The following is a 24895-nucleotide window of genomic DNA, read 5'->3' on the forward strand; positions in this document are numbered from 1 at the left end:
AAAAAAAAAAACACACACAGTAGAAGAGAGAAATATTTGTAAAAGTAAACAGCAGAAGTATCAGGAGGATCAGGATGTCTCACAAACATTCATGACAATACAACAGGAGGCTTTTAAAACTGTCCACAAGTCTTCTGATGAGGCAGTACAGATATTTCAGTAAAAAAACAGTTGAAGAGGAGCTAAGAGACAAGGAACTGATCACCGCCACAGCACAAGAATTAAGAGGCGTACTGGCATTTTAAAGAGGTGCAGATTCACAGCGTTTACCATCCTGCAAGTTCTGAAGGCTTTAGTATGTTAAATGTTACTCCTAAAATACATAGCATTGAGGTACAGAACGACGGTTTGCAACTTTTGATCTGTGAGCTACTTCTCAGAGACCTGCAAAGGGCAGTTAAAACAATAAACATATTGCAGTAGCTGAAGAATCTACATGGATCTGTACCTTCACCGGGAAGGTTTCAAGTCTGCAGACAAACTACTCAAAAAAAAATAATAATAATACTGTTTTACATAGTCTACAATACACATGTAGAACTTGAAGGATTACTATATATATATATATATATATATATATATATATACACACATATACACACACACACTCATCCTTCATGTTATCCAAATATATGCACATAAATGTGTGTATATAAATATATATAGGTACATATCTACATGTCTATACACGTATATGTGTGTGTTTGTTTATACACACACACACACTCTTACAAAGACTATTTTAAAAAAGTTTTAAGCACTGACAAAGCAAAAGTTACTTTACTGTCCAAATCTTCCTTGACAAATGCCAAAAAATTGTGGAAGAGCAGCTATATTAGTCATGGAACAACTGGTTTAAATGCTCTTCTGTGTCTGCTTGAACGCAATGATGGGACTGTGTTATCTTTGCTTCTGAAGACCGTGACCGATGTCACACCAGTGACATCGCCCTCCCACTTTCCTCTGATGCTCTACTCATGCCATATATTTCAGTAGGCAGGAGATACACTAGCAGAATATCAGAAAACAAAATAAAATAAAATATGCACACGCAGAAAACGTTCTCAATTCTTTGCTGCAATCACATTCTCACTCTTAGTAGCAGGATTTTAATAGCTTTAAACACAGAACTACAGCATGGAAGACAAAGTATATTTTCTCACAAGTAGTATCGTAGTTTACTTGGAAGTTGTAACACCTAAGTCTCTAGATAAAAAGTGAGAAGTGGGGAAGAAAAAGTGGGAAGAAAAGTGAGTGGGGGAAAAAAAAAATACCTTTGTCCACCGACAGAGCTTCACCCCAGAGTGGCTTCCAATCAGTTTGTAACCTGAAAATAAAAAATAAACTAAACTGTTACTTTTAACCTGCAATAACTGGTTCACCAAAACACATCTATTAAGCATCCTCTCAATCCTGCTCTTCTCTGTTAGCCCCAGAAACACGGGCACAAACTTGACAGTACCAGCATGATGTTAATGCCCATCCACAGCACTTTCCATCAAATTCTGGGAGTCTGTTCAGAGCACTGGCCACTGCCACCCAAGGGACTTCGGCCAATTTGAAACAGTTTCTCTTCTCAGAAGATCTGTTTATGTTGCCTGATCTTGTTCGAATCAACATGGGTTGGCCATGTAACTTGTTCTTGACACAGGATGGCAGAGTAAAGTCATGCAGGACATCTGCACTGAATTTCAGGGATGGCTGCAACCCACATGTGCGCAGATGAGGTCTGTGCTCAAAGCAAGCACCGAAGCACACCGTGACAGTCTCACCACAGCCACCTCAGCATGCAGTTCAACTGCCCCCAAAGTAGGGCATGGAGGAGTGTGGAGGAGGGAGCATCTCCTGGGCCTTATGCCGCCAGCCTAGAGATAATTCTTCCCCAGGTTTGAGGAGCCCTGCTCCTGCTGCTTCTCAGCAGGCCTGCCCAAGGCTGGAGAATAGCAACTGATCCCCTTCAGCTACGAGACTGACGAACAAGGATTGATACGCAGGGCTTTAGTTTAAATCTCAATTTCATGGGCACAAGTCACATTTCCACTGGCTTGTAGCATGGCCATTGCACTCACATCCGTCAGGGGTCTGCTCCTCCATGCCCAGAAGAAAACACTCTACCCACTCACCAGCCAGGACTAACATCATTTCATTTAAATTTATTGGTCCAAGAGGATTAATTCCACAGGGTACTTTCAGCACTAAGTACTATTATTACCCAAACTGCATGAGTTAGGTTATTTTTCTCTTTGAAAAAAATGCTTAGAGATCCATATATGAAAGATTAAAAATCACCTTAAAATCAGCATAAAAATAAGTGGGATTTGAGAAGCCTGATGGCATCATTCATGCAGCTCACAGAGAACTTATACATCAGTTTGTCCTGGATGTCCCCAAACTGCTTCAACTAGTCCCTTCAGGCTCATGTCAACACTTTCAAGGGAAACTAAAGTTTATGCATCAAATCTCCTTCCTACCAACTAGCACAAACTTGTCATTCAGCAAAAGGAACTGGCCATCCCCTCTTCCAACAAAAAAGCGGCACAATTATCCTGCCCGGTAGATTTGCTGCTGCATGCCTCTTGTGCACAGCACCACAGCAGAACCTTGAGACAGCACCACTGCACCCCAAACACACACCCCTGTAGCTTCAAGGACATCGAGCCAAGCAGTGAACTGAAGACAAGGCAGATGCTATGACAGCTGCACCAGCTAAAAATTAAACAGTGTTAAGACAGCCATAGTTAACAAGAAGTCATGCAGCATCTAGAGCACTCTGCTTGGGTTACTCTGGCACTTGAATCCAACAGATCTACTCAGTTTCCTCTGCCATCTCCCTCTGATGTTTGCTCCTGTCCCCTTGTGCTGGCTTTGGCATTGCTAGGGGTCAAGGGGTTGGTCATATTTGATTTTAGTCTGGTTGGTTCCTTGCTGTGACTCTCTAGGAGATTGTACGAATGCTTGTGCCAGCACAAGCAGGATGCCTGGCAGGAACAAGCCAGTGGAGACCCCTTCTTCAGATGGCAAACAGAGTGACAGTCAGATTAAATGACGTTTCAGCAACTTCAATATTGGGCAGTTCCCAAGTACTAAGTCCTTCTCCCCTCCATCTCTGCGGGAGTGGATATTTCATCCTTCTCCAAATGAATAACCTTTAAAACTCCACATACATACTCAAAGTTAAACAAAAGCTGGTAAGGAAGAACAAACTGCTGCAAGCCAGAAAGCCTTTATATTTTACACAGTAGAGCATCCAATTCTTTCCCGGAGAAAGGCATCACAGCATTTAGTGTAACTATGACCAGTACTTAAAATGTGGAATCAGTACTAAAGACACCAGTCTAGAGGACTGGATGGGACCCAGAAGACCCTGTAGCGATTTCTGAGTCTGACAATGGTCAGAGGTGCAACCAAGTATACATGACTGAATTTGGGTATTTCACATCTCCTCATCCTACCCTGGATGTGTCCTGCCCCTCTGCTCTGCATTTCTTTGCAGACAGGTTTGTCCAACAAGGCCTAATCTCAAAGGAGACCTCCTTCCACTGCTGGAATTCGTGTCTTCACAAGACTTTTTGGCGAGTGTGAAAATGGATGGTAAATTCTTCCTCTCCAAGCTAGACTCTTAGCTATTGTCAACCAGCATAGCCCTCTGCATATTTTCACATTTCTCAGAGTCCAGCAGCAGCAGCCATGTAAGATTCTCTCCAAGATCACTTGTCAGTAGAACTAATACGGCTGCTTTAAAATGAGTGTTAGATTAAAACTAAATTGAAAATAGAACACACTTGCCCAAATCCGCTACTGAGTCATTTAAGGGAAGAAAGGAGCCAGATAAATTGAGCAAGGTGCCAAACTCTGGAGCCCAAAGCTGCAGCATTTTCCTCTTAGTTACTTAGACCAACTTCTACCATGTGAGCGCCCACAACTTCCTATAAAGGCCAAGAAAATTGTACATGTTCAACATCAAAACAGAGGCTTACAGCCTTCAGCCAGCTTTAGAGACGAGAAGGGGCTTACTCATTTCACTTGCTGCTGCCAGAAGTCACAGCTATGGTTACTAGAAGAAACAGTATATATTCACATAACTTTTTAAAATCCACCATACAAAGCTATGTACAGAACACTGTTCTTCACTACTGCTCTTGTAGAAAGTGTGGTTACCTTTGTCAGTCATCTCAGCGAATTTAGGCCTTGCCATGTTTTTCCAGAACATAAAACCAGATAAAGCTTTACACACACGAATGTCCAAAGCCTGGTGCTCCTTACACATCTATTCTAAGCAAACAAAGTGCCTCTGTATCCAGAAAGCTCGTTTCCTCAAGTGTTCTCTTACCGCTGGTCAGTAACACAAGCAGCAAACCAGTTCAGGCTAAAAGAAAGTACAAAGGGTTATGCCAGAAACCAAACATGAGAGTAAACACATTAGAGAACGACTCAGAGTCTTCTCAGCTCTGATTCTGCATCTCAGATCTAATGAATAATTATCTTGAAAATTCATCTCTTCCACCAGCTTTGCCACTTCACTGCAACTCTGCCAAGGCTTTCTTACAAATAGTGTCACAAAAATAGATTTAAATGGTAGTTTGAATCTTACTGACAGCCCAAAAGTCTGCACCTATGTTAAGCCAGGGCTCACTGGACACAATTGCTTTTTTGCTCTTCTTAAGCGGCACTACTCATGAGCAATAAACGTAAGTCAATATTTGGATACAACACCTTCCAAACAGTGTGCAGTCTGGATGAGATTGTTCACAATCCCTACATATCTTAGGGTCTCCACTTATTATTTCTCATACAACCCAATATTCAAAGGACTCCTTAAATTGTAAGCAAGATCATAAAGTAATCAACTCAACGTCTTAATAAACACAAGAACTCCTAGTCAGAAGTCTGTGTTAGTTGATCCTGCACTTCATGAATTTTGAATAACCCAAAAACCTGCCAAACGTCACTAAAATTCAGTGTCATATCTCACTAGAGGTATAAATGAAGTTTTCAGATAAGTTTTTGGAAGAAATCTGGTTTGGCGTTATTGACCAATAAACCCTACAAACATTTAGTGAATCCAGCTGGAGTTCAGATCACAGCCAGATATATAAATCAGAAAAAAGCGCAGTATTAAAGGTGTTCAGTGACACACTGTCTAGGATAAAAGACAGTCTGCTACAGTCTAAGATGATGCTGTAGCATTTCAGCTCCGTCATATACATAATAGCTTAAAAACATTTTCTGAAATTCAAAGAATTCATTAAGGGACCCTGCTGAACTCTCAGCCACTGGGAATGTACCACCTGAGATAAGACAGTGTTATCTATATGTCCATGTCACATCGCAGGATATCTTGATCTTCTGGTTCTCTCTGCTACATCAGTTTTTTGTTTGTTTGTTTTCTACCCATCTCATGCAAGTAACAGGTTTTCCTAAGCCACAGATTATGGATAAGTTATTTGCATAGATGAGTAATTATGTTATTCTAACTTAGAAAGCAGAACACACATAGCCAAGATAAAACATTTTTCTATAACTCTGTTCATATTAGAAACTGTATCATTATACTTGCATAGCTTTGAAAAAAAAATCTGTCTTTTATAGACAGTCCTATGACATAACTTCATAATGCTATCTAATTTTCTAGGAGTTTGGACTATTCTGATGTGGCAAAAAGGCTGGAAGAAAACCCAACAGCACCTTCCAGTACAAATCCCAATAACATCAGGTCTTCTGTTTAAGTTCTTAGAAAACAACAACAAAGATTTCATTATGAAAGAATGAAGTAGCTTAGTGGTTGAAAAACTCCTCAAAGGTATCAGAAAGACTTCACTATCCTTCCCTGTTAGGAGGCAATCACTAAGCTTGGTAAAGGCAAATCTGGTATCACATTAGACTTCAAAAAACAAAAAACAAAAAAAAAAAAAATCAATGACTTTCAGAAAACTTTCTTGTGGGAAAAAGAAGTCATATACAGCTGACAAATCAGCATAGTCCTATCAAGCAGTCCCCCCGCCTGCAACCTCTCAAAAGAGCCTTCTGATTCAAAGCAATGATTATCTGTTAAAGCTGAAACTCAGTGCAAAATGGGGAACTTCACACTAAGAGAATGTTTACAGGAAAAGAGTTTCCAATTTCCTACCACGTTGCAAGAGCGCTGGTTAAAAGGGCTGAAACTGCAGCTCAGTGATTAGTAGCTCAGTAGTAAGCTGTCTCCATCACTTCAAGGACCATTTTGAAAGCTCTAACAAAACCACTGTGCTTGAACCACCACACAAAAGACAACATTCGAACTAAACCTAGAGAGGAATTAAAAACCCCACATTGTTGGTGAAAGGAACCTATTCAAATCATATCAGTATTTTGTACTGAATCAAAAACAAGTGGGATCTGAGAAGTGGAATTCTTCAAATTGCCCAAGTAAAATAGGGAAACGCTCCAGGTTCCTTCCCAATACTGCTCAGAATCTTCAAGAAACTTTGGCCAGCATATCCCAAGATCTAATCTTAGTTTTTGGGAAGAAGGGGTTGTTCCCTCCCCACCTTTATTTTAAGACAGTACCCCCTAAAGAAAGGCAAAAGGCACGTGAGTTGTGGAAGGGCTTACTTCCATCAGCTCTAAGCAAGGGTGAGAACAAAGGATTGCATGATGTACCTCATACGTAAAAACATTGTAGTTCAAAAACAGATGCAGTGTTTGGTCTTTCAGTAGAGCTGCTAAAACATTGCTTGGGATCCTTTTTGTCATACATCAGACAAAACCTTCTGAACATTTTTAACATATAAAAAAGGCCTGCTAAGATTAGAGAAATGCAGCTGCCACAGCAGGCAAACCAAACCTAACCTAGTGTCAGGAAAATGAGAATGGCAAAGTTCAAAGGTGCGAATGCCAGCAACTACAATAAACTCTGGCATCAATAACTGATCACAAGAGATAGTAAATTCTTAAAATCTGGCTTTTCACTTAAATCCAAGTGTCCATTTTCCTTTGCAGCACAGAACTCCCAGGGTACTAGGCAGTAGGAATATAAACTAATACTCAAAAGCATAATTTCCTACGAGATTATGCCTTTGACAAACAAACAGCCACAAAGACCGTTGAAAAAGGGAGGAAGGAAAAGCCTTCTGCATCTGGTACCCTTGATAAAGAACAAAGCAGTAAGTTGGTCCATTGAGAGCTGTTGTAAAGCGTTTGCCATAAATGAGTCATGCTGACTACACCTAGCAGAAGTAACCACAGCAAACCACTGGGCATTAGAGAAAACCATGGCCCCAGGGCCTTGCATCACAAGAACAGGGCAGCCCATCCTACTTTAATCCATCTCCCAGACCAACTGCAAGTACTTGAGGTGTCCTCTCATCCAGAGTGAGATGCAGAAGAGAGACACTCATCCTTCAGCCCAAGTAATTTCATCAACTTCCACAGTGGCTTTGACATCCTAAGAGGAGAAAGGCTGCTCCCCTATTCCTAAAAAGGGATCTCGGGGGCTTGGCAAGCACCCTACACCATCCACAAGAACAACCCCGAGAAAAGGGAACTAACCAGCCATCACGGGAAGTCCCCTTCCAACTGCTCTCAGGCACTGTGGCAGAGACAGAGACCTGCAAGATAAAAGCCACTCAAACATTATGAACAGCAAGTGTATTGCTACACCTCTCTCTGTAAGAGACTAGCTCCCTTGAAAAGGGCGCATCCCACAGCTGAAGAACAAGTAGAAGGAAAACACCATGAGACTCTCAAACAGGCTGCCTCACAGAAGAGTCTGGCTTCCCAAAAACACATGCTACGCCAAGCTCCGTCGCCAGGTCCCCAAGCTTTTCCCTCACACTCATACCACTCTTTCGCTCCCTCCAGTGCCCTATGTAACTCTCTTGCACCCCCGGTTTCCATTAAGTCCTGCACCCATTTTTGCTGGCCTAATGACTGAACAGCTAGTGGACAGCAAATGTGTAGCTAGCCTGAAAAATAAATCTTTGCCAACTGGTGGTTTCCAGCTGGCCTAGCAAGATGGATTATAACTTGGAGGTCTACACTTGTCCTTCAATGAAGAGAAAGAGAGTCACTCTTCTTTACTCACAAGAGAACTTGAGACACTTTCAGGAACTTAATGTCTTTAAGAGCTTTATACCAGTATCAATTTTGGCTGAAACTGGCCTGCCAGGTCAAAGGTGTTAAGTGGAAGAATGCAGCCAGCCTGCACAGCTCTCTTCCTTAAGTAGCCAGAAAACATACGTAAAGATTAACAAAAAAAAAAAAAAAAGTGAGAGATAACCACAAGTTGCTGTAGATAAACAAAAAAATTAGGATTTTTTTGCACATTTTAATGAGTCTTTTCAGTCATTATGGACATACTACTTTCTCTATATTTCCATTTGTATAAAAACTGTGACCTCTTACCTAGGGAAAGTATTATCTCAAAGGAAGCATATCTAACATTATCCTTATCTGAACATGCCTTGTATTTTGTCTCAGCTTTAGCCAATTTCAAAGATCAATACTCTCCAAAACCCTTCAAAAACCTAGAATGTTTCAAATATTAATGTACTTACATTTATTTTCCTGTGCACTACACAGAGTAACTTTTGCAGTTCCAACAGCCAACCATGAAGAAACAATCAGGCCCACAAAACTGAGCTCGTAACTTTCTACCTCGCCACTGATAAGCAGCTACATCTGCACAAGCAAATTAGTACTGCAGTCAACTCATCATCAGCTCTCAGCATCTTTGGTACTGTGGGACTCCAGCATCTTCTGCTTCTTAGATTCTTCTACTTTAACTGTATATATTCTTTACACAGACTTTCTCTTTTTTCTTTTTTCTTTTTTTTTTTTTTATGGAGCTTCAAGAAAATCTTAATTTTAACTTAACTTTGTCTAGTTTCAGTCATTGCATTTATTCCGCTTACAGGTATTCAAGCAAGAAGAATTTTGTATTTTGCCAACTGATTTTTAACATTTCCATGACCAGCATTTGAATTCCGGTCTCTGCAGGAGGCAATTCAGGGGCTGCCCTAGCCTTCTTCACCAATCCTCAACCCAGCTGCGAGCTGCTAGTGCCACCTGGAGTTTAAGAGTTCCACATAATTCATGCCACGTCCCAGAGATACACAGCAACATTTGGCCATACAGCCTGAATGGGTGTGCATCCACCAGCACAAAACTCTGGGAAACGTCTTTTAGAAGTATATCTTATTTCCAAAGTCAGGACATCTAAAAAGCTCAGCACTAAGCCAAGTTGAGGGAAGAGCTCAAAACAAGTACAAGAAAACAGTCCAAGAAGAGCCAGCAAAAGCCACTAAGTGCTTTTAATACCTTAGTCTCAAACAAGGTTAATAAGCACTTGGAAAGCCTAGTCTTCAATATTTTCCCCTATCCTAAAGTCAGCTGCCTGATTTCCAATACATACTGAAAACAAATCAAAATATATTTTTGTATCAGACAGGAAATCAAAGCATGAAGGGATAATGGGGCCGCAGCAGCCTGCACTATTTCTGAGATGGGCAGTCTCCTAATATCATTGCCTTTGGATTTAGGTAAAACAGGCATCGTAGACACCATAGCGCTAAATTCTAGGCTTATTTTAACTATTAAAGCCAGAATGACCCTACTGGGCTACAGCAAAAATCATACCTGCTATACGTAGTACATGCTCAACAGAATAATTTCTAGCATGTTAGTAGGGTCAGCCACTAAACAACATTAATTCAGGTCCATTACGCTACATACCATAAAGTTACAGAAAAAACAGTTGCATATAGTAGAATAGTAGTTTCTATTCCTGTCTTAATTAAGAGAAGCACACCAAATAAAAGCTGAAGCACTGCTCAGCATAACTAGAACTCAGTAGAGATGGTAAAAAATGGCTGTAACTGGGGGACATCACATATGACCTTGAAATCTTTTGAGATGAGTCAGCTCACTAGCAAAACAATGCTTCTTCCAGCTTTCAGCCTTCACTTTTGTATTCTACATGTCAAATTATGGTTTTTCTCCATCTGACCAGCAACAGCACCAGCAAAACATTTGGCAGGTCAAAAAGTGGTTAAACTCTATTAACGATAAACAACCAGAAGAGAGCACAGGTCTCTGCATTACTGATGTAGTTGCTTTATAGTAGCAGCAGAACAACGTAAAAGGTAATCAGTTTTTTGCACCATTAAAGTAATTATGATTGATAGAGGACATGGAAAGAACCCCCAGTGATTCACAACGGGCTTTTTGCAGTCACCTTTCCTATTAGGACAGCAGCTCAAGGCTCCCTGGCAAGCTAGGGCAGGATTTAAATGCATTTCCTGAAAAACAGCGAAGGGCCTGACAACCAGGAGAAGTTCCAGAAAGGCAAAACCCAAAATATTCATGGTATCCAGACCAAGCATAAAAACTTTCAGCCCAGCGGGGACTGTTCTGAGAACCTACAAACAACTGCAGAAAGCAAATTGGAACATATGCTACATCTCAGCTAGGCTACATTTACTCATCACCACAGGAAACATTAATAGCAAAGGTTTGTTTCTATTTTCAGTTTATTTCATGTCACCTACCTAAACAGATAAAATCTACCAAAGCATAAACATAGCAAAATGGTATCACTGCAAATACAACACGCACAACCAAATACTTAAATTGTCAGTCTTTCTCTCTCTTTCAAGCTATATCTGTTACCTGGAGGCACTAAATAGTTTGTGCTGAATTTGTATTTTATGCAAGATTGAGCGCTGACAGAGGGAGTCAGCATTTCCTAATACAAGATTGGTTACAACTTTCAAAAAGCAACTATTATTACAGAATACCTTTAATAAAAGTATTTACAAGCAGACAACTAAAAGGCCTTGCACCTATACAACTCAATAGTTAAGATTACGTTTAGCCAAAATGTAATGGCAGCACTAAAAGAAAACTATAGATTAAGCAATACTCCCTTTACCCACAAGCAGCAAGATAAAGTTGCCTGAAGATGAATATGAATAAAAGGAGCAACTGTTCCAATAGCTGAAGAGATGCTGTTCAAAGGAAATGTCCATTATGCAACTACGACATAAAGGAAGAGCCTTCTTCCAAATTATAACTACTGTTTTTTCCCCTTCTCTTTGGCTAATTATGCCCTTAGGGATAATCCTGAAAAGACAGTGAACCTATACCCAAAACAACCAGTTATTGCTAAATAAATCGTGTGATCTTTTGAATCTATTGCACTTGTTCTTTTTCTTTTGGAATGGTGTCGAGGGAAGGAGGCAGTTGTTTTATAGTCATATAAGCCTCTCTTGGTGTGATACTTCTAGGAAAAAATGCTGCCTGACATCTGAAAAGAGAAGAAAGGCAGGTTCTCCTTCACTGCAGAGCAAACATTAAAAGATTATGTGAGTACAAGAAGAAAGGAGAAGGGGGTTGCATCAGTAAGAGCCAGTTTTAACTGAAAAGATACAGGCACACTAGATTTAAGTCTTTGAAATTGCTTATTTACCTAAGTTGAACCCATCCAGTTGATCCAATGCTGGCACAACACTGGATGTCAAAAAAAAAAAAAAAAAAAAAAAAAAAAAAAAAAAAGTAGAATTAAGTACCTGCAAAATACTGCTCTTCATCAAAACAATGAATTCTTGTCCCTGGAACATCATAATGAAATCAGTTCAGTGGGAAACCTGCCTTCCTGTCAAAAAAGTTATGGTAGGGAAGTGACCTTCCTCCTAGCACTGTTTATTTTTCAGATGACCACTTTTTATATACCACTAAAAAGGCACCATTTCATTCACTCCCCCAAACTGAACCAACACAGACTGGGTCAGAAAACATACTGGTGCATGAAACTTCTGACCACCATTTACCAGGCCGTAGCATGGGCTCGACACAGAGCAATGCAATGCAAAAGGCCCCCAGGGCAGTGCAGTACACCAAAAAACTCCCACTCCCCCCTCAGTAGTCAGTACCACAGGCAGTCTCCATATGCCTTCCAAGGTCCCCGTGTCTCCAGGCAAAACCCAAGATGCCTGGTGGATACAGGCCACCCTTTGATGGGGTCAGGGACCACTCTAACATCTCAGGACCTGCTGCAGACAAGCACGTTCCCCTCCTCACTGCCCATCTCCAGACAGCCTTGCCTCTTGCTGCCCACGCCCTCCACCCCTGCTAGCCAGATTCACCTCTTCTCCAAACATCCTTGCAGGCAGGCAGGAAGATTAAACTTCTAGGTCAAATAGAGTACTAAAAATAAACAAATAACAGAACTCTGCAATATTCCTCAAGCTACTCTGCAGCATGCTGTTCTGCAATTGTCACCACATTAGTCTTTAGAATCAAAGCCAAGAAGATATATTAAACCATCCACCTGACAACCTTGCACTGGTTCCAGTCAGCACTAGTGTAGCTATGGACATGAAAACACAGCAAAGTCACTGCTACTTTTTGCTAAGTCTTGCTTTAAAGGGTCCTTCCTGGATTATTTCATTCAGACCACAATTTTAAAGATTGTCTCTTTACTTTATAGGTGTGCTGAGGTTAGCAAAAAAACAAAAACAAGAAAAACCACACACACAAAAAACAAAAATCAACCAAGTATGCCTGCAACTTGATGGGCTGAACAGAGCACTGGTCACCTCCAAGAGCTCAGGCTGAAGAACAGCTGAGATCCTGTGGAGCAAGGGTGTTGCAATCCCACAGCTGCTCAACTTACAAAAAATATGAGAAGAATTTCAAAGCCCAGCTCTACAGTGAAGAGCAAAATTGCAATAAGCAAAAGTGCCTTTTCAGAAGCATCAGGAGAAAGACTATCGATTTAGCTGGCAAGACAACCAAGTGCTCTCTCATGCTAAGAGAGAACAGAGATTAGACTAACTCCCATCAGTTTCTATCTGCAGTGACAGAGTAGCACAGAGAAGCTCACATAACCCTTCTGGCTTTGGCACTCAGAACTGAAGCTTTTGAAATGTGGGGCTGTCAGTCTCTCTTCTCATACTTGCTTAGGCATATATTTTTTTGCAGGGGGCATTTTTTTTTAAGGCATTAAGTTCATTAACATTGTTCTCTGTAGTTCATGGAGAACTAATGATCTGTTTTCCTCTAATGGATCATTAAAATTAATTTGAATGACTTTCTTTTCTGGAAATAACGTTGCAGTATTGAAATCTGAGTTTGAAACTGAAATAAAAAGCAGAGAGACTAAATGAAAAAGTTAGAGGCAAAGTTGATCTTCAAATATCCTTTAGGAAACTTACATCTTGGGAGCTAAAAGCATGTAGTACTATCTTCTTCCTGAGCTGACCTAGCAGAAACAAACTCTGTGAACCCAGGTAGTTGTATACATAATTCGGTGTACTCTACCTTAGGTTCTTCCCCTGTTACAAATCAAGCAAAAAGGATCCGTTCTCAACTTCTGTCCTACTTCTGGCTAGAATCTACCATGAGGGACAGTCCAGAGCAGTATCTTTCTTTATTTTAAAGAACACTAGTCTTTTACTTGTTCTGTCAAAAAATCTACCACTAAGACTTCAAAGTTTGATCCAGAGTCTAGTTGTTACAGAACCTCACCTTGTTTTGTGAGCGCTTCTCTCAGAGCTGCAGTAATCATCTCTCTTTCACCCTCCTCCTTTCTCCCAGTGCTCTCTTGAGACAAGCTTGTTCTGCCACCTCCTTCCTCAAGCTCACGCTCTTTCTGTTGAAAGACAGTGAATTACAACCATTTAGTTTCAAGCATCATGTTCTAAACACAGTGGCACAGTTCAACTGCTCCTGATAGACCTGCTAAACTTGAAACCAATGTGAGTGACCACATATGAATTCTGCATTCATGCAATTCTGCATTTTACCTCTATCTACCAATGTCTGGTCTTTCAGTAATTTATGATACCTTTTTGCCATGTCTTTCACAACACCTAATAGTAGCATGGCAATAAAGGGATATCTCTATGATATTTTAAGAAACATGGGTTTGAACCTCATCTGAGAGCCAGAGGGACTCCAAGATTTAAATGTTTAATCCAAATGCTTCGTAATTCCACAGTGACTTCATCTCTCCGTAGAGCACGAACTGGAGGAAACAAACCATTTTGCACCCAAAATGTGATCACCTTACGTGGAAAAATAGGAATTGTCTCAGACATTTTGGGCAGGTCAAGGAAGAAAGCCACATCACTAAAACGATTAAAACATTCAAAGAATTTACAGACTAGAAACCATACTCTTCACAACTAATCTAGAAGGCCAATTAAGTGCACCATCAAAATTCAATCCTCAAATGCCCTGCAAGTAAAGCCTGTTCCCCCAGTTAAACACTAGACATACTACCTACAGCATCTCACATAAGTTTGGCTTCCAACAGATGCAGCCTAACAACCATATTTAGGTACTTTGAGTTTAGCTGCAACCAAACATAGGAGTATCATGTATTAGCATAAATTTAAAAGAAGGAGAAAAACTCCAGCACATAAAAAATTGTGACTCCCCTGCTGTATAAGTGTCACTTCAAAGATTTTTGAGTATTTTTCATGTCTGCACAAAGCAGCATGAAAGTAAATAATTACTTTGATATTTCATGGAACTCAATCTGTCAATTCTTTACGGCTTTTGCAGTATTAGAGAAGCCAGGGATAAACAAAGACCAATGGAGAACATTTTGATTTCCAAAAACCTGAGGTTATTTCATATTCAAATCTCTTTTGTGCCAAAGACATCAAGAAGTTCAGATAAATGCTTCCAGTCTGAGTCTATCCCACCAATCGTTAGCATCACTAATGAAACCAGTGCTCTTTACTTGCCAAGCTTTGTGCTCCTCAGAGAGAATAATTAGTCATTCCTTAACACATACACAGATTCCTTTGTATGTGAGCAAAGGTCCTGAAAACTATTAAACGCGACTCAAGAAAAAAATGCAGGGACTCTGAGGTCCAAGAAAAATATACATTTCATAATGGCACCTGAAAAGGGCAGAAGAAAATGAAAACATTTAAAGATAGAGTCTATCTTTCCTACTCATTCTGAATAATACTTTATCTACAGTTTCAGTGAGATTGTGCAGGAAGGTATTTTCTAATGACCAGTAATACAGTGTGGGTCTTACTGAAGAAGAAAGCTGTGCTCAACTTACACTATCTGCTCAAAAGCAGTTTTCAGGTAGAAGCACACGATTTTATCAGTTTTTGTAATGCAAACTTCTCTGAAAGGCTAGTTTTTTAAAGTACTTGTATATGTATATGAATGAGCTTTTAAGTCCAACAGAAAACTGTGATCAAGGTGTTCATATGGTAAAAATCAATATTACTTAAAAGACTCACATGTAAGCAAGAAGGAAACAAAATTGTCTTTTAATTATTAAATCTTAAACAAAGAGCTTCTCAAAAAAGCTATTTAACCCAGAACTAGATACTTCCATCCATCTAAAAAGGAAAGGCTCTCTTCTTAGGACAGATATCCAGAGCAAAACACCACACAGTACTTGTAAGTGGACGCTTCCTGGTCCATAGACACTACTGTCTCATGCCAGGTTAATTCTCCTAGAAGGACACAACATGTTATGGAGAACATCATAATATTAAACATGCAGTGATTCACCGTAGTGAAAAAAACATCCTATCTTCAGATACAAGCAAAAAAGTCTTTCTGAATTAAAGGTCCTTTGCATTTCCACCTGCACATCGTGTTTTTGCTGCAGCATCTGAGGAAACACCAAACCCAAACACCAATAAATAAAATTGCCTTACTGGCAGGGTAGAAACACATTTATTTCAATAACCTTTTCCTTACAGAGATCATTTTTCCCCTCCTCCATCCTGATGTGAAAGCCTGTAAATAGAAATAATCATTTGTTTTTCTCTGAACTGCAATATCTGACTTGTTCTATTTGGCAAGTGATGAGCTGCAGACATTTCTTGTTGGAAATGGAATTCACAGCTCTGAGTTTTACTTATTTGCTTAATAAACCTTTCATACCTATTACTTAGAATTTCAGTGAAGAGTACAAAAAGTTAACTTTGCACAATGCAGACTTCTCAAGTTCTGGTGATTTAGCAGAGAGTCCTATAATAAATCTAAGGCAAGTAACTGTCTTCCCATAACAAATCAAGCAAGTGGTGACAACAGCCATCTTTGCATGCCCTTGAAGTATTTTGCTGCCAAAAAACTGAGTTGTCTTCTACTCCATATTCATGGAGAGAACAGGTAGACAGGAAAACTTTGGAATTCATTGAATTTCTTAGTAATTCAAGGCCCAAGGTAGTTCTTGCTGCAGCCTGCTAGAATTTTTGCCAATGTAATTCTGTCAGACCTGAATAAAAGCAAGCGAACCTCATGGGTAAGAACTTATGATGACCTACTCTATAGGTGAAGGCAAAAATTTCTTCCTTTTATTACCACAGAGGCACCACAAGATAGAGTCAGCAAGTACTTTACGGACAGGCAGAGGAAGCCCATTTCCTGATGTGTTCAGCAGCGGGCATTGGACACAGCACAAACCCAGGAAGGATTCCCTGCCGAGAGAGAGGCTTTGCTGCCCTCCTTGACATATCACAGTTTAAGTGCTTCAAAGGATTTCCTACAAATATGTCTAGGAAACGGTCACATTCATATACGGTCAAACCATACAACGGAATGTGCTACTGCCACTTTTCTTTAGAGAGCTCTCTCCAAGACACTAAGGTGCCTGACTGCTCCGGGTGTTTTCTGTTTTATTATGTCAAATGCTTTTCAAAACTCTGGATTGCAGGGAAAGAAAGAAGGTATAGAAGAGGGAGAAGAAAAGCAAGGAGAATAAAAGCACATTCCAAGAGCAAGTATTCTCTAAACTAACTTAAATGAGCCCTTTTGCTTCATAACTCTATTTATTGAAGTGCCACAGCTAAGTGTGTTCCCTGAGTAGTTTTTACTCCTGGAAAGGAAACGACACCCACAATATCCCAAATAGATGGTTCCAATTGAATTTCCTTCCTGCTTAACCTCCCAGCAGACAAACAAGGAACTCTAGAATTGTCATGATTTATAGCCTCATCCAAAGATGGGCATCTTTTAATAAATAAAAGATCTAAGAAAACAGTAACAACATCAGGGGCTGCAGCCAGCAACAACACAACCAGAACTAAGGAAAAATGCAGCAAAGGTTGTCAGAAAAAGATTCCTTGGAGAAAGAAATATTAGTAAAAGTTCCACAGGGGAGTGGCTGAATGAAGTATTAAGTTCATAAATTACGTGCATGAAGAATAAAAAGCCACGCCAAGCAGAGCTTTAGAAGCAATACCCCAGTAACAAGAGGACTGTTAGAAAGGCCAAATCTTTTTTTTTTTTTTTTTTTTTTTTCCCTTTTTTTTTTTTTTTTTTCCTAGTTCAGGCTCAGGTATCAGCGGCTTTATATGTTCAGTAGATATCAGGCAGCACGCACAAGTGGCATTGGTTTCCTTACGTCTTCCCACAAGACAGAACAACGTGAAGGCTTGAACAGTGAAATTCTTCCAAAACAGCCAAAAGAGCACACAAATGCTGGTCTGCTGTGGGACCTTCCTCCTCCCGGTGAAAAACACCACTTGTCACACAAATGAATGCTAGTGCACGGAAACAGAACAGCAATTTGCTCAATCCATGGACTAAGTGCCCCATCAATCTTGCAGCAATGTAGAATACTTTAAATTGCTGTCAGTTATCAATAAAACCAGCTTTGAGTATTTGTAATGAGCACAAAGGCAAATACTGGATTCTTGGATGAAGTAATCAGTGAACCAGCAAACAACCTAACAGTAAGAAAAGCTTATTAAAAATAGCTACTAGAGTCTACGTAACCACAGATCACACATCTACTCCAAACATCACTGTCCAGTTAAGCACAGAAGAGTGAACTGAAACAAAAATGCTGACAAGACAATATGACAGCTAAGAAACAGGGAACTTTGCAACCCGTTACTTTGCAATGGATTAAACTAGGAGGTAGCTGGACTAAAAAAGAAAAAGAAAAGAAAGAGGAAAAACACATATTTTCCAGAAGTATCCTTAAAAATGAAGAAAACCCTAACAAGATCTAACAGATACAAACAAAAGAAACTGGCTAGAGATTTTCTCCTGGAATAGAAGCCTTTGTGAATTTTCTGCAAAGAGGTGAAAAGAAATTCCACCCACATCTACCTTATTATGCCATATAACTAACATGCATAGGTCCCTCACATCATTCTCTGAGGCAGCTGTTAGCAGCTGCCATCAAAGGAAAGGCTGGTATTCTAACAGACCTGCAGATCATGCTCTGTAGAGGAAAATCCATGTTCCCTTTTGTTTAGAAAAATTACTACTGAGATTTTGACATGCATAAAACAGTTCTGAGAACTCACTTTAAAACCCAAACTCAGGCAGACAAGTAATGACAGACGCTTATGCTGCTATCCAACTGAATCAATTTGCAAGAGGCACTGCACATCTTCCGTGAAGTGCAGAAGGATAAATGATCCCACCAGCAATGCCCATTTCTTCGTCAGCTCAACAGCAGCCAGTATTCTCAATGACAGAGAGATTCCCAGATTGCAACTCTAAAAATATATCTGCAGGGCTAAAGCAGGGTCATTAACAACCCTTCACTGTTCTGCTGCAGGGAAGATTTTTATAAGGATGCAGCTAAATCATGACTCCAAGTGTTTTACATGCTTCTTCATGTCTCTGTTGACAGTTGTTAGATTTGGGGAACTTCTATGGACACACTTGTAAAGTAGACAGATTTTTTTTTCAAAGGAAGCAAAAGAATCAAAACTAAAAGATGTTTGTCTACTTCCATCTACAAATAACTAGCTCCTATTTGAAACCTGTATCATATTTGCATTTTTATTACTTCCCTCAGTGCTACAATAACCACAACTAAAACCTAGGAGAACATGATTTGACAAAAGCGTCCCGAAATGCGCAGCCTAAAATCAGTACGACTTTCTGCTACAGTCCATTCTGTTGTCACATACAGCAAGTATCACACATGCTTTTACAACACCTTGCTGCATTTTGCAGATTCTTCATCAAATGGTTCTGTAAATGATTTCTCAGCTCCACTCCATTTCTTTTCCTTAAATCCTAGACCATAAGAAAGGACATTTCACTTCAACATCAATCTTTCCAAGTTGTCAAAACACCACATACACTTTAAAAAAAAGGGGGGGAAGCAAAAGGATGATGAATTTTTATTCTGTAATCACCTCTGATGTTAGAATCAATCTCCAGTGAAGAAACCAAGCCAGTGTCAGTTACAGGCGCATTTCCTAGTAATAATATCTGTTATGGAAAGGACAGCCCTTGTAAGCAATGAAGCTGGCTGGACTTCAGACTGTTATTTTATACTAGAAACCCCAAACGCCTTCCAAAGAAAGTAAGGCATCCAGTACGTATGGGTACACTAATACAACTTAGATGGAAGGGAGAGAACCAGTCAATTCTCTTACTAAGCCAAGACATGCAGCTTTTACTTGGTCATTTACCTGCAAAATATCAGTGCAACTTATTAACAACTACTAAGAGGCAATACACAACTCCCACTTCGGTTAGTCTTCTCAGGAAGATCATTTGGCTAGAGACTACATTTAAGTTCACCATCAGCAGAAGCCAGGATTAACTGGAGAGCAGCAAGGGAAACTCCAGATGTGCACTTACTCCTCCTGCCTCCCACTTCCCCAAGCAGAAGCTGCATCCAAGTCTTTCAAATACCCAGAGTAACAGTTCTGGCCTGTGGCCTCTGCAGTGTTTTGCATCATCCAACTTTTCTGAAAATATTAAATGAGAAGACGCAAGATCATGAGAAAACAGCTGTAAAGCCAAAAAAAACGCCTAGTTTCAACTATATCTACTATAATCAATCTTCATTCACTATAAGATAATATAAATTAGTCAGTTAGGAAAAAGGATTAAGATCTAAGAACCCTGCAGAACATCCCTCAGACTCAGTCCATCTCTCCAAAAATACAGGGCAAAGAAAAACCAAAAGGAATTTGGTGCTTTATCCTTTCAACATGGACACAGCACAGTACCATACGCTGTTGCACAAGCTGATTTTCCAGTGCAACCTTGTTTCACACCTGGGTCTCTTCTGCAGACTTGTTTGCAACATATGAGATGCAACAGCATTCCTCCTTCCAAAATCCTCCATCTGTTTTTGTCCCAGTAGTACTGATCACAAGACAAGAACAGGTATTTGTCCCTGCCTTGGTCAATAGAGACACAGTCCAAATTAACTGAGTCAGATCACCTGACTACATACAGACCCAAACTGCCCAGCCATGAACTACTGGTTTAGAAGCTCTGGCTGCATGTCAGTGGCAAAAAAAGAACCAACGTGATTCCCCATACAAAAGCCTAACTGTCCTATTAAGGGAAAAATTCACAGCATGGTTTGGGGCATAGGTAAGAAGTCTGCACAACACAGGCAGTTTAAGGCCATTTACAAGCTTCAATCCTTCTGCGAAATTGTGGTATTACTACTTCCTTTCTCCTATTCTGTACTCTTTTGTTTAGAAGCCTTACAGGAGAGGTTCTATCTCTTCTGTATAACTTCACACCACCTAGCACAATGTAATCCCCATGCCACAGCAGGCCTCTCAGGCCAACAGGGATGTCAGGCTCTGATGTGAATATAAGGAAAGGTAGCAAAACTGTGGTTCACCTTACAACAGGAAAGAAAAGCAGCTCTCGAAGTTCATGACCAGTATTCAAGCATCACTTCCTCCAAACTCAAAAGGGGTGCATCCCAAGGAGAAAGAAGTCCAGCCAAGTGGGTAGGAGACCTGCATGGATGAGCAAGGAGCTCCTGGAAAAACTCAGACAGAAGAAAGTACACAGAACACAGAAGAGGGGACAGGCTACTCAGGAAAATTATAGCAATGCAGTCAGAGTACATAGAGATGCGGCAAGGCTCATTTGGAATCATCTCTGGCAAGGGATGTCAAGGACAACAAGAAGGGCTTCTTCAAACACATCAGTAGCAAGAGGACGACTAGGGAAAATGTGAGGCCACTACCGAATGGGGCAGGGGCCCTGGTGACAAGGAATACAGAGAAGGCAGAGTTAGAGTGCCTTCTTTGCTTCAGTCTTCACTGCTTTAAGGCAGCCCTCAAGAATCCCATAGCCTGGAGACGACAGAGAAAGTCTGAAGAAAGGAAGATTTTCCTTCGGTCAAGGAAGATAGGATTAGAAATCTTCTGGGCAAGCTTGACATCCACATATCCATGGGCCCGGATGGGATGCAGCCACAAGTGCTGAGGGAGCTGGCAGGTGGTGTTGCCAGGCTGCTCTCCATCCTCTTTGAAAGGTCCTGGAGAACTGGAGAGATGCCTGAGGACTGCAAGAAAGCCAATGTCACTCCAGTCTTCAACAAAGGCAAGAAGGAGGACCCAGGCAACTATAGGCCGGCCAGCCTCACCTCCATCCCTGGAAAGATGATGGAACAGCTCATTCTGGATGTAATCTCCAGGCATCTGGAGAAAAAGAAGGTGATCAGGAGTAGTCAGTATGGATTCAGCAAGGGCAAATCCTGCTTAAGCAATCTGATAGCCTTCCATGATGGAATGACTGGCTGGGTAGATAAGGGGAGAGCAGTGGATGTTGTGTACCTTGACTTCAGCAAGGCTTTTGACACTGTCTCCCAAAACATCCTCCTAGATAAGCTCAGGAAGTGCAGGTTAGATGAGTGGACAGTGAGGTGGATTGAGACCTGGCTGAATGACAGAGCTCACAGGGTCGTCATCAGTGGCACAGAGTCTAGTTGGAGGCCTGTGGCTAGTGGAGTCCCCCAGGGCTCAGTACTGGGTCCCATCCTGTTCAACTTCTTCATCAATGACCTGGACAAGGGGACAGATTGCCTCCTCCATCAGTTTGCTGATACCAAACTGGGAGGAGTGGCTGATACACCAGAGGGCTGTGCTGCCATTCAGAGAGACCTGGACAGGCTGGAGAGCTGGGCAGAGAGGAACCTCCTGAAGTTCAACAAGGGCAAGTGCAGAGTCCTGCAACTAGGGAGAAATAACCCCATCCACCAGCACAAGCTGGGGGCTGACCTGCTGGAGAGCAGCTCTGCAGAGAAGGACCTGGGAGTGCTGGTGGATGACAAGTTGACTATGAGCCAGGAAGGCCAATGGTATCCTGGGGTCCCTGAGGAAGAGTGTTGCCAGCAGGCCGAGGGACGTGATCCTGCCCCTCTACTCAGTCCTGGGGAGGCCTCATCTCAAGTACTGCGTCCAGTACTGGGGAGCCCAGTACAAGAGAGACACGGAGCTACTGGAGAGAGTCCAGCATAGGGCTACGAAGATGATCAGAGGACTGGAGCATCTGCCCTCTGAGGAGTGGTTGCGAGAGCTAGGCCTGTTCAGCCTGGGGAAGAGAAGACTGAGGGGGGATCTTATCAATGTGTATAAGTACCTGAAAGGAGGGTGTCAAGGGGACAGGGACAAACTCTTTTCAGTTGTCCCATGCGACAGGACAAGAGGCAACAGGCACAAACTGAACCACAGGAAGTTCTGCCTGAACGTGAGGGGGAATTTTACTGAAACAGGTTGCCCAGAGAGGATGGAGTCTCTTTCTCTGGAGATATTCAAAACCCACCTGGATGCAACCTTGTCTAACATGCTCTAGGTGACCCTGCTTGAGCAGGGAGGTTGGACTAGATGATCTCCAGAGGTCCCTTCCAGCCTTACTCATTCTGTGACTCTGTGACTAGGAATGCCATCAGGACAGAGAGGCAGTACACTTGACAATACAGAAAATGTATACTTTTGGAGTTGAGAGCCACTTATGACCGATACCAACCACAGGGTAGTCATGATAAATAAGGTGAAATTTTGATCAGAGACTGCATGTGGACAGGTTTACCAATAATTCCAGTGCTAAACAACTGATCTGCAGGGTCTGTCTGGCAGAATGCCAATACCTTTACAGTACCTCATAACACCTCATTCAAACACATTTATTTGGCAACTGATACTGAGCTTCCACAAACCATCCCTGCATTAGTCTCTTCATGGAGGTGGCAACATCAAAAGGTCACTTCCTCAACACCTCTCCCACTAATTACCAGCAGCAGGTAATTACTGTGCACACAGATTTGTGGATACCCGTTCAGCTGTGTTATTCAGCTGGCAAGAATCTTAAAACATGAACAGGAAAAAAAAACCCACACACACCTGGATAAATGCTGTACAAAGTTTCTGTGAGAAATGGTAAGCAGATGATCTGGAGTGCTGCAAGCCAAACCCTAATCATCATCTTACTGGGCACCCCCACGTTTTACCTGGGCACGACAATATTTCATAAAAATCTCAGAGTTGGTCATCACTTAATTCTTTTTGAACAGCCAAGGTGCAGAGAGCACAGACTTCAACACAGGAGAAGGAAGAGAGAAATGTCCCTGCAAGAATGCCAGATTTTAGTACCGGTTTAAATCTTATTTCCAGATGTAGAATTACTCTGGATTCTGAGCCAGAGTAGCAGAGGTCAAAATCTAGCCCAGAGACTGAGCTGTTGAAAATAGGACACATTTTTCCTCTAGAGATCTTTCACTCATTAAAAGTTAGAGAAACTTTTTGGAGAGCTCTAAATTTGCACATCATTTTTAGGTGTTTAAATCTGACAGCTAGAGTACCCCAGACTTACTCAATTAGATTAAGACACACTGATATTTGTTGTACACAGCAGAAGCTTCTGCCTGTAGCACCAGTTGCATACAGCACTTTTTTTTTTTTCTCCAAATCTTGCATCTTAAATCTGTCAATCTTAAAATTCACTGTCCCAATATGAGGAAAACTCCAGTCAACTTTATTAGAAGTTTCTTCAGCAAATGACAGCAACATTTGATGTTCCATAGTAGCCACGTGCTCACAAGTGACCACTAAATATTTGAGTAGTGTCATTTACAATCCCAGTGGTGGTAAATGGCTATTCTCCCTAAAAAAAGAGAGATTCTAAATTATCAAAAGAGATCAAACAACCTAATCTGCGACAGATCGAGACACAGCGGTAAAACAAACTTCTTGAATAGACTCTCCAGGACCATGCTTTTTTTCCCTGTAAACTCCATCTCACTCTCACCCTCTCCCTCAAATATACACAGCCCTTATGTATTTACATTGCAAATGTGACTGCGAGCATCATTAAACTCTGTTTTGGAAAATGAACATTAATCTCAAAACTGTGACAAGAAAATATGCCCATCTGACTACTCTCCAACCCATCTAAAAATATTAGGGTAGTAGTATTATTATCCATGTCTGTGGTTTATAAATATGAAGGTTAATAAAGGCATTTCATTCCTTAGGAACCAGTCCAGATCGATCTGTCTTTCTACTTTATCACAATCTCCCAGCTGTGAGAGATAATCTACATTAAGAAATGGTGTCCCAATGGTGTCCCAATGATTAATAGCAGTCTCCCACACCACAAACATACCCATTAGATTTTACATTCATCTGATAAATATATTTCAGGGGAATAGCTTTGGAGGATAAGGAAAGTGCACCACATTTGTGCAACTTAAAAGCACACTTAGATATTAAATCCACTAAGAACAAATCTTATCTTCCACTGCTGCATGAAAGTAGTTCTAAGAATAGGCCCAGGTTCTCTGCCTAAAAAGCAACAAGCTGGAAGGGTAGCAAATGCAGAGAAAACCCAGAACTTAACTTGCCTGCACCCAGCCCCGTCTAGCATCACAGCTCTGGATCACCAGCAGCAGACCACACTGCAGATGCCCAAGAGAAGCAATGTCAGAGTGGACAGTGATGGCACAATCTCCTAAGCCCCCTTTTGGGCCACTGTTGTTTTATGCCCTGCTGGACTGTTATGCCTAACAATCTATTCTATGAAAGGTTAAGTGTAATCTGTACTGATGTAAGCATTTGAGTCCGTTTCAAAAGCCTGCTAAGGCTACCTATAGCTATTTCTTGTGGCAGCAAGTTCCAAAAGTTGTGTTTTACCAAGAAAAAAGTAC

At 41.0% G+C, this 24895-nt stretch overlaps 1 protein-coding gene across 1 annotated transcript in view; it reads right to left on the reverse strand.

The window, feature by feature from the left end:
* The window catches only part of LOC134149612 (S-adenosyl-L-methionine-dependent tRNA 4-demethylwyosine synthase TYW1-like), a 114673-nt gene that overhangs the window by 79721 nt on the left and 10057 nt on the right, over positions 1 to 24895 (reverse strand). Inside the window, exons 9-10 of the mRNA XM_062592845.1 lie at positions 13507 to 13630; positions 1275 to 1327 (exon numbers count right to left, since the gene is read on the reverse strand). Of these exons, the coding sequence (XP_062448829.1) occupies positions 1275 to 1327; positions 13507 to 13630 (177 nt within the window). The remainder of the gene's footprint in view (positions 1 to 1274; positions 1328 to 13506; positions 13631 to 24895) is intronic.

The sequence above is a fragment of the Rhea pennata genome, chromosome 20 (genome assembly GCF_028389875.1).
Source record: "Rhea pennata isolate bPtePen1 chromosome 20, bPtePen1.pri, whole genome shotgun sequence".
NCBI classification, from domain to species: domain Eukaryota; kingdom Metazoa; phylum Chordata; class Aves; order Rheiformes; family Rheidae; genus Rhea; species Rhea pennata.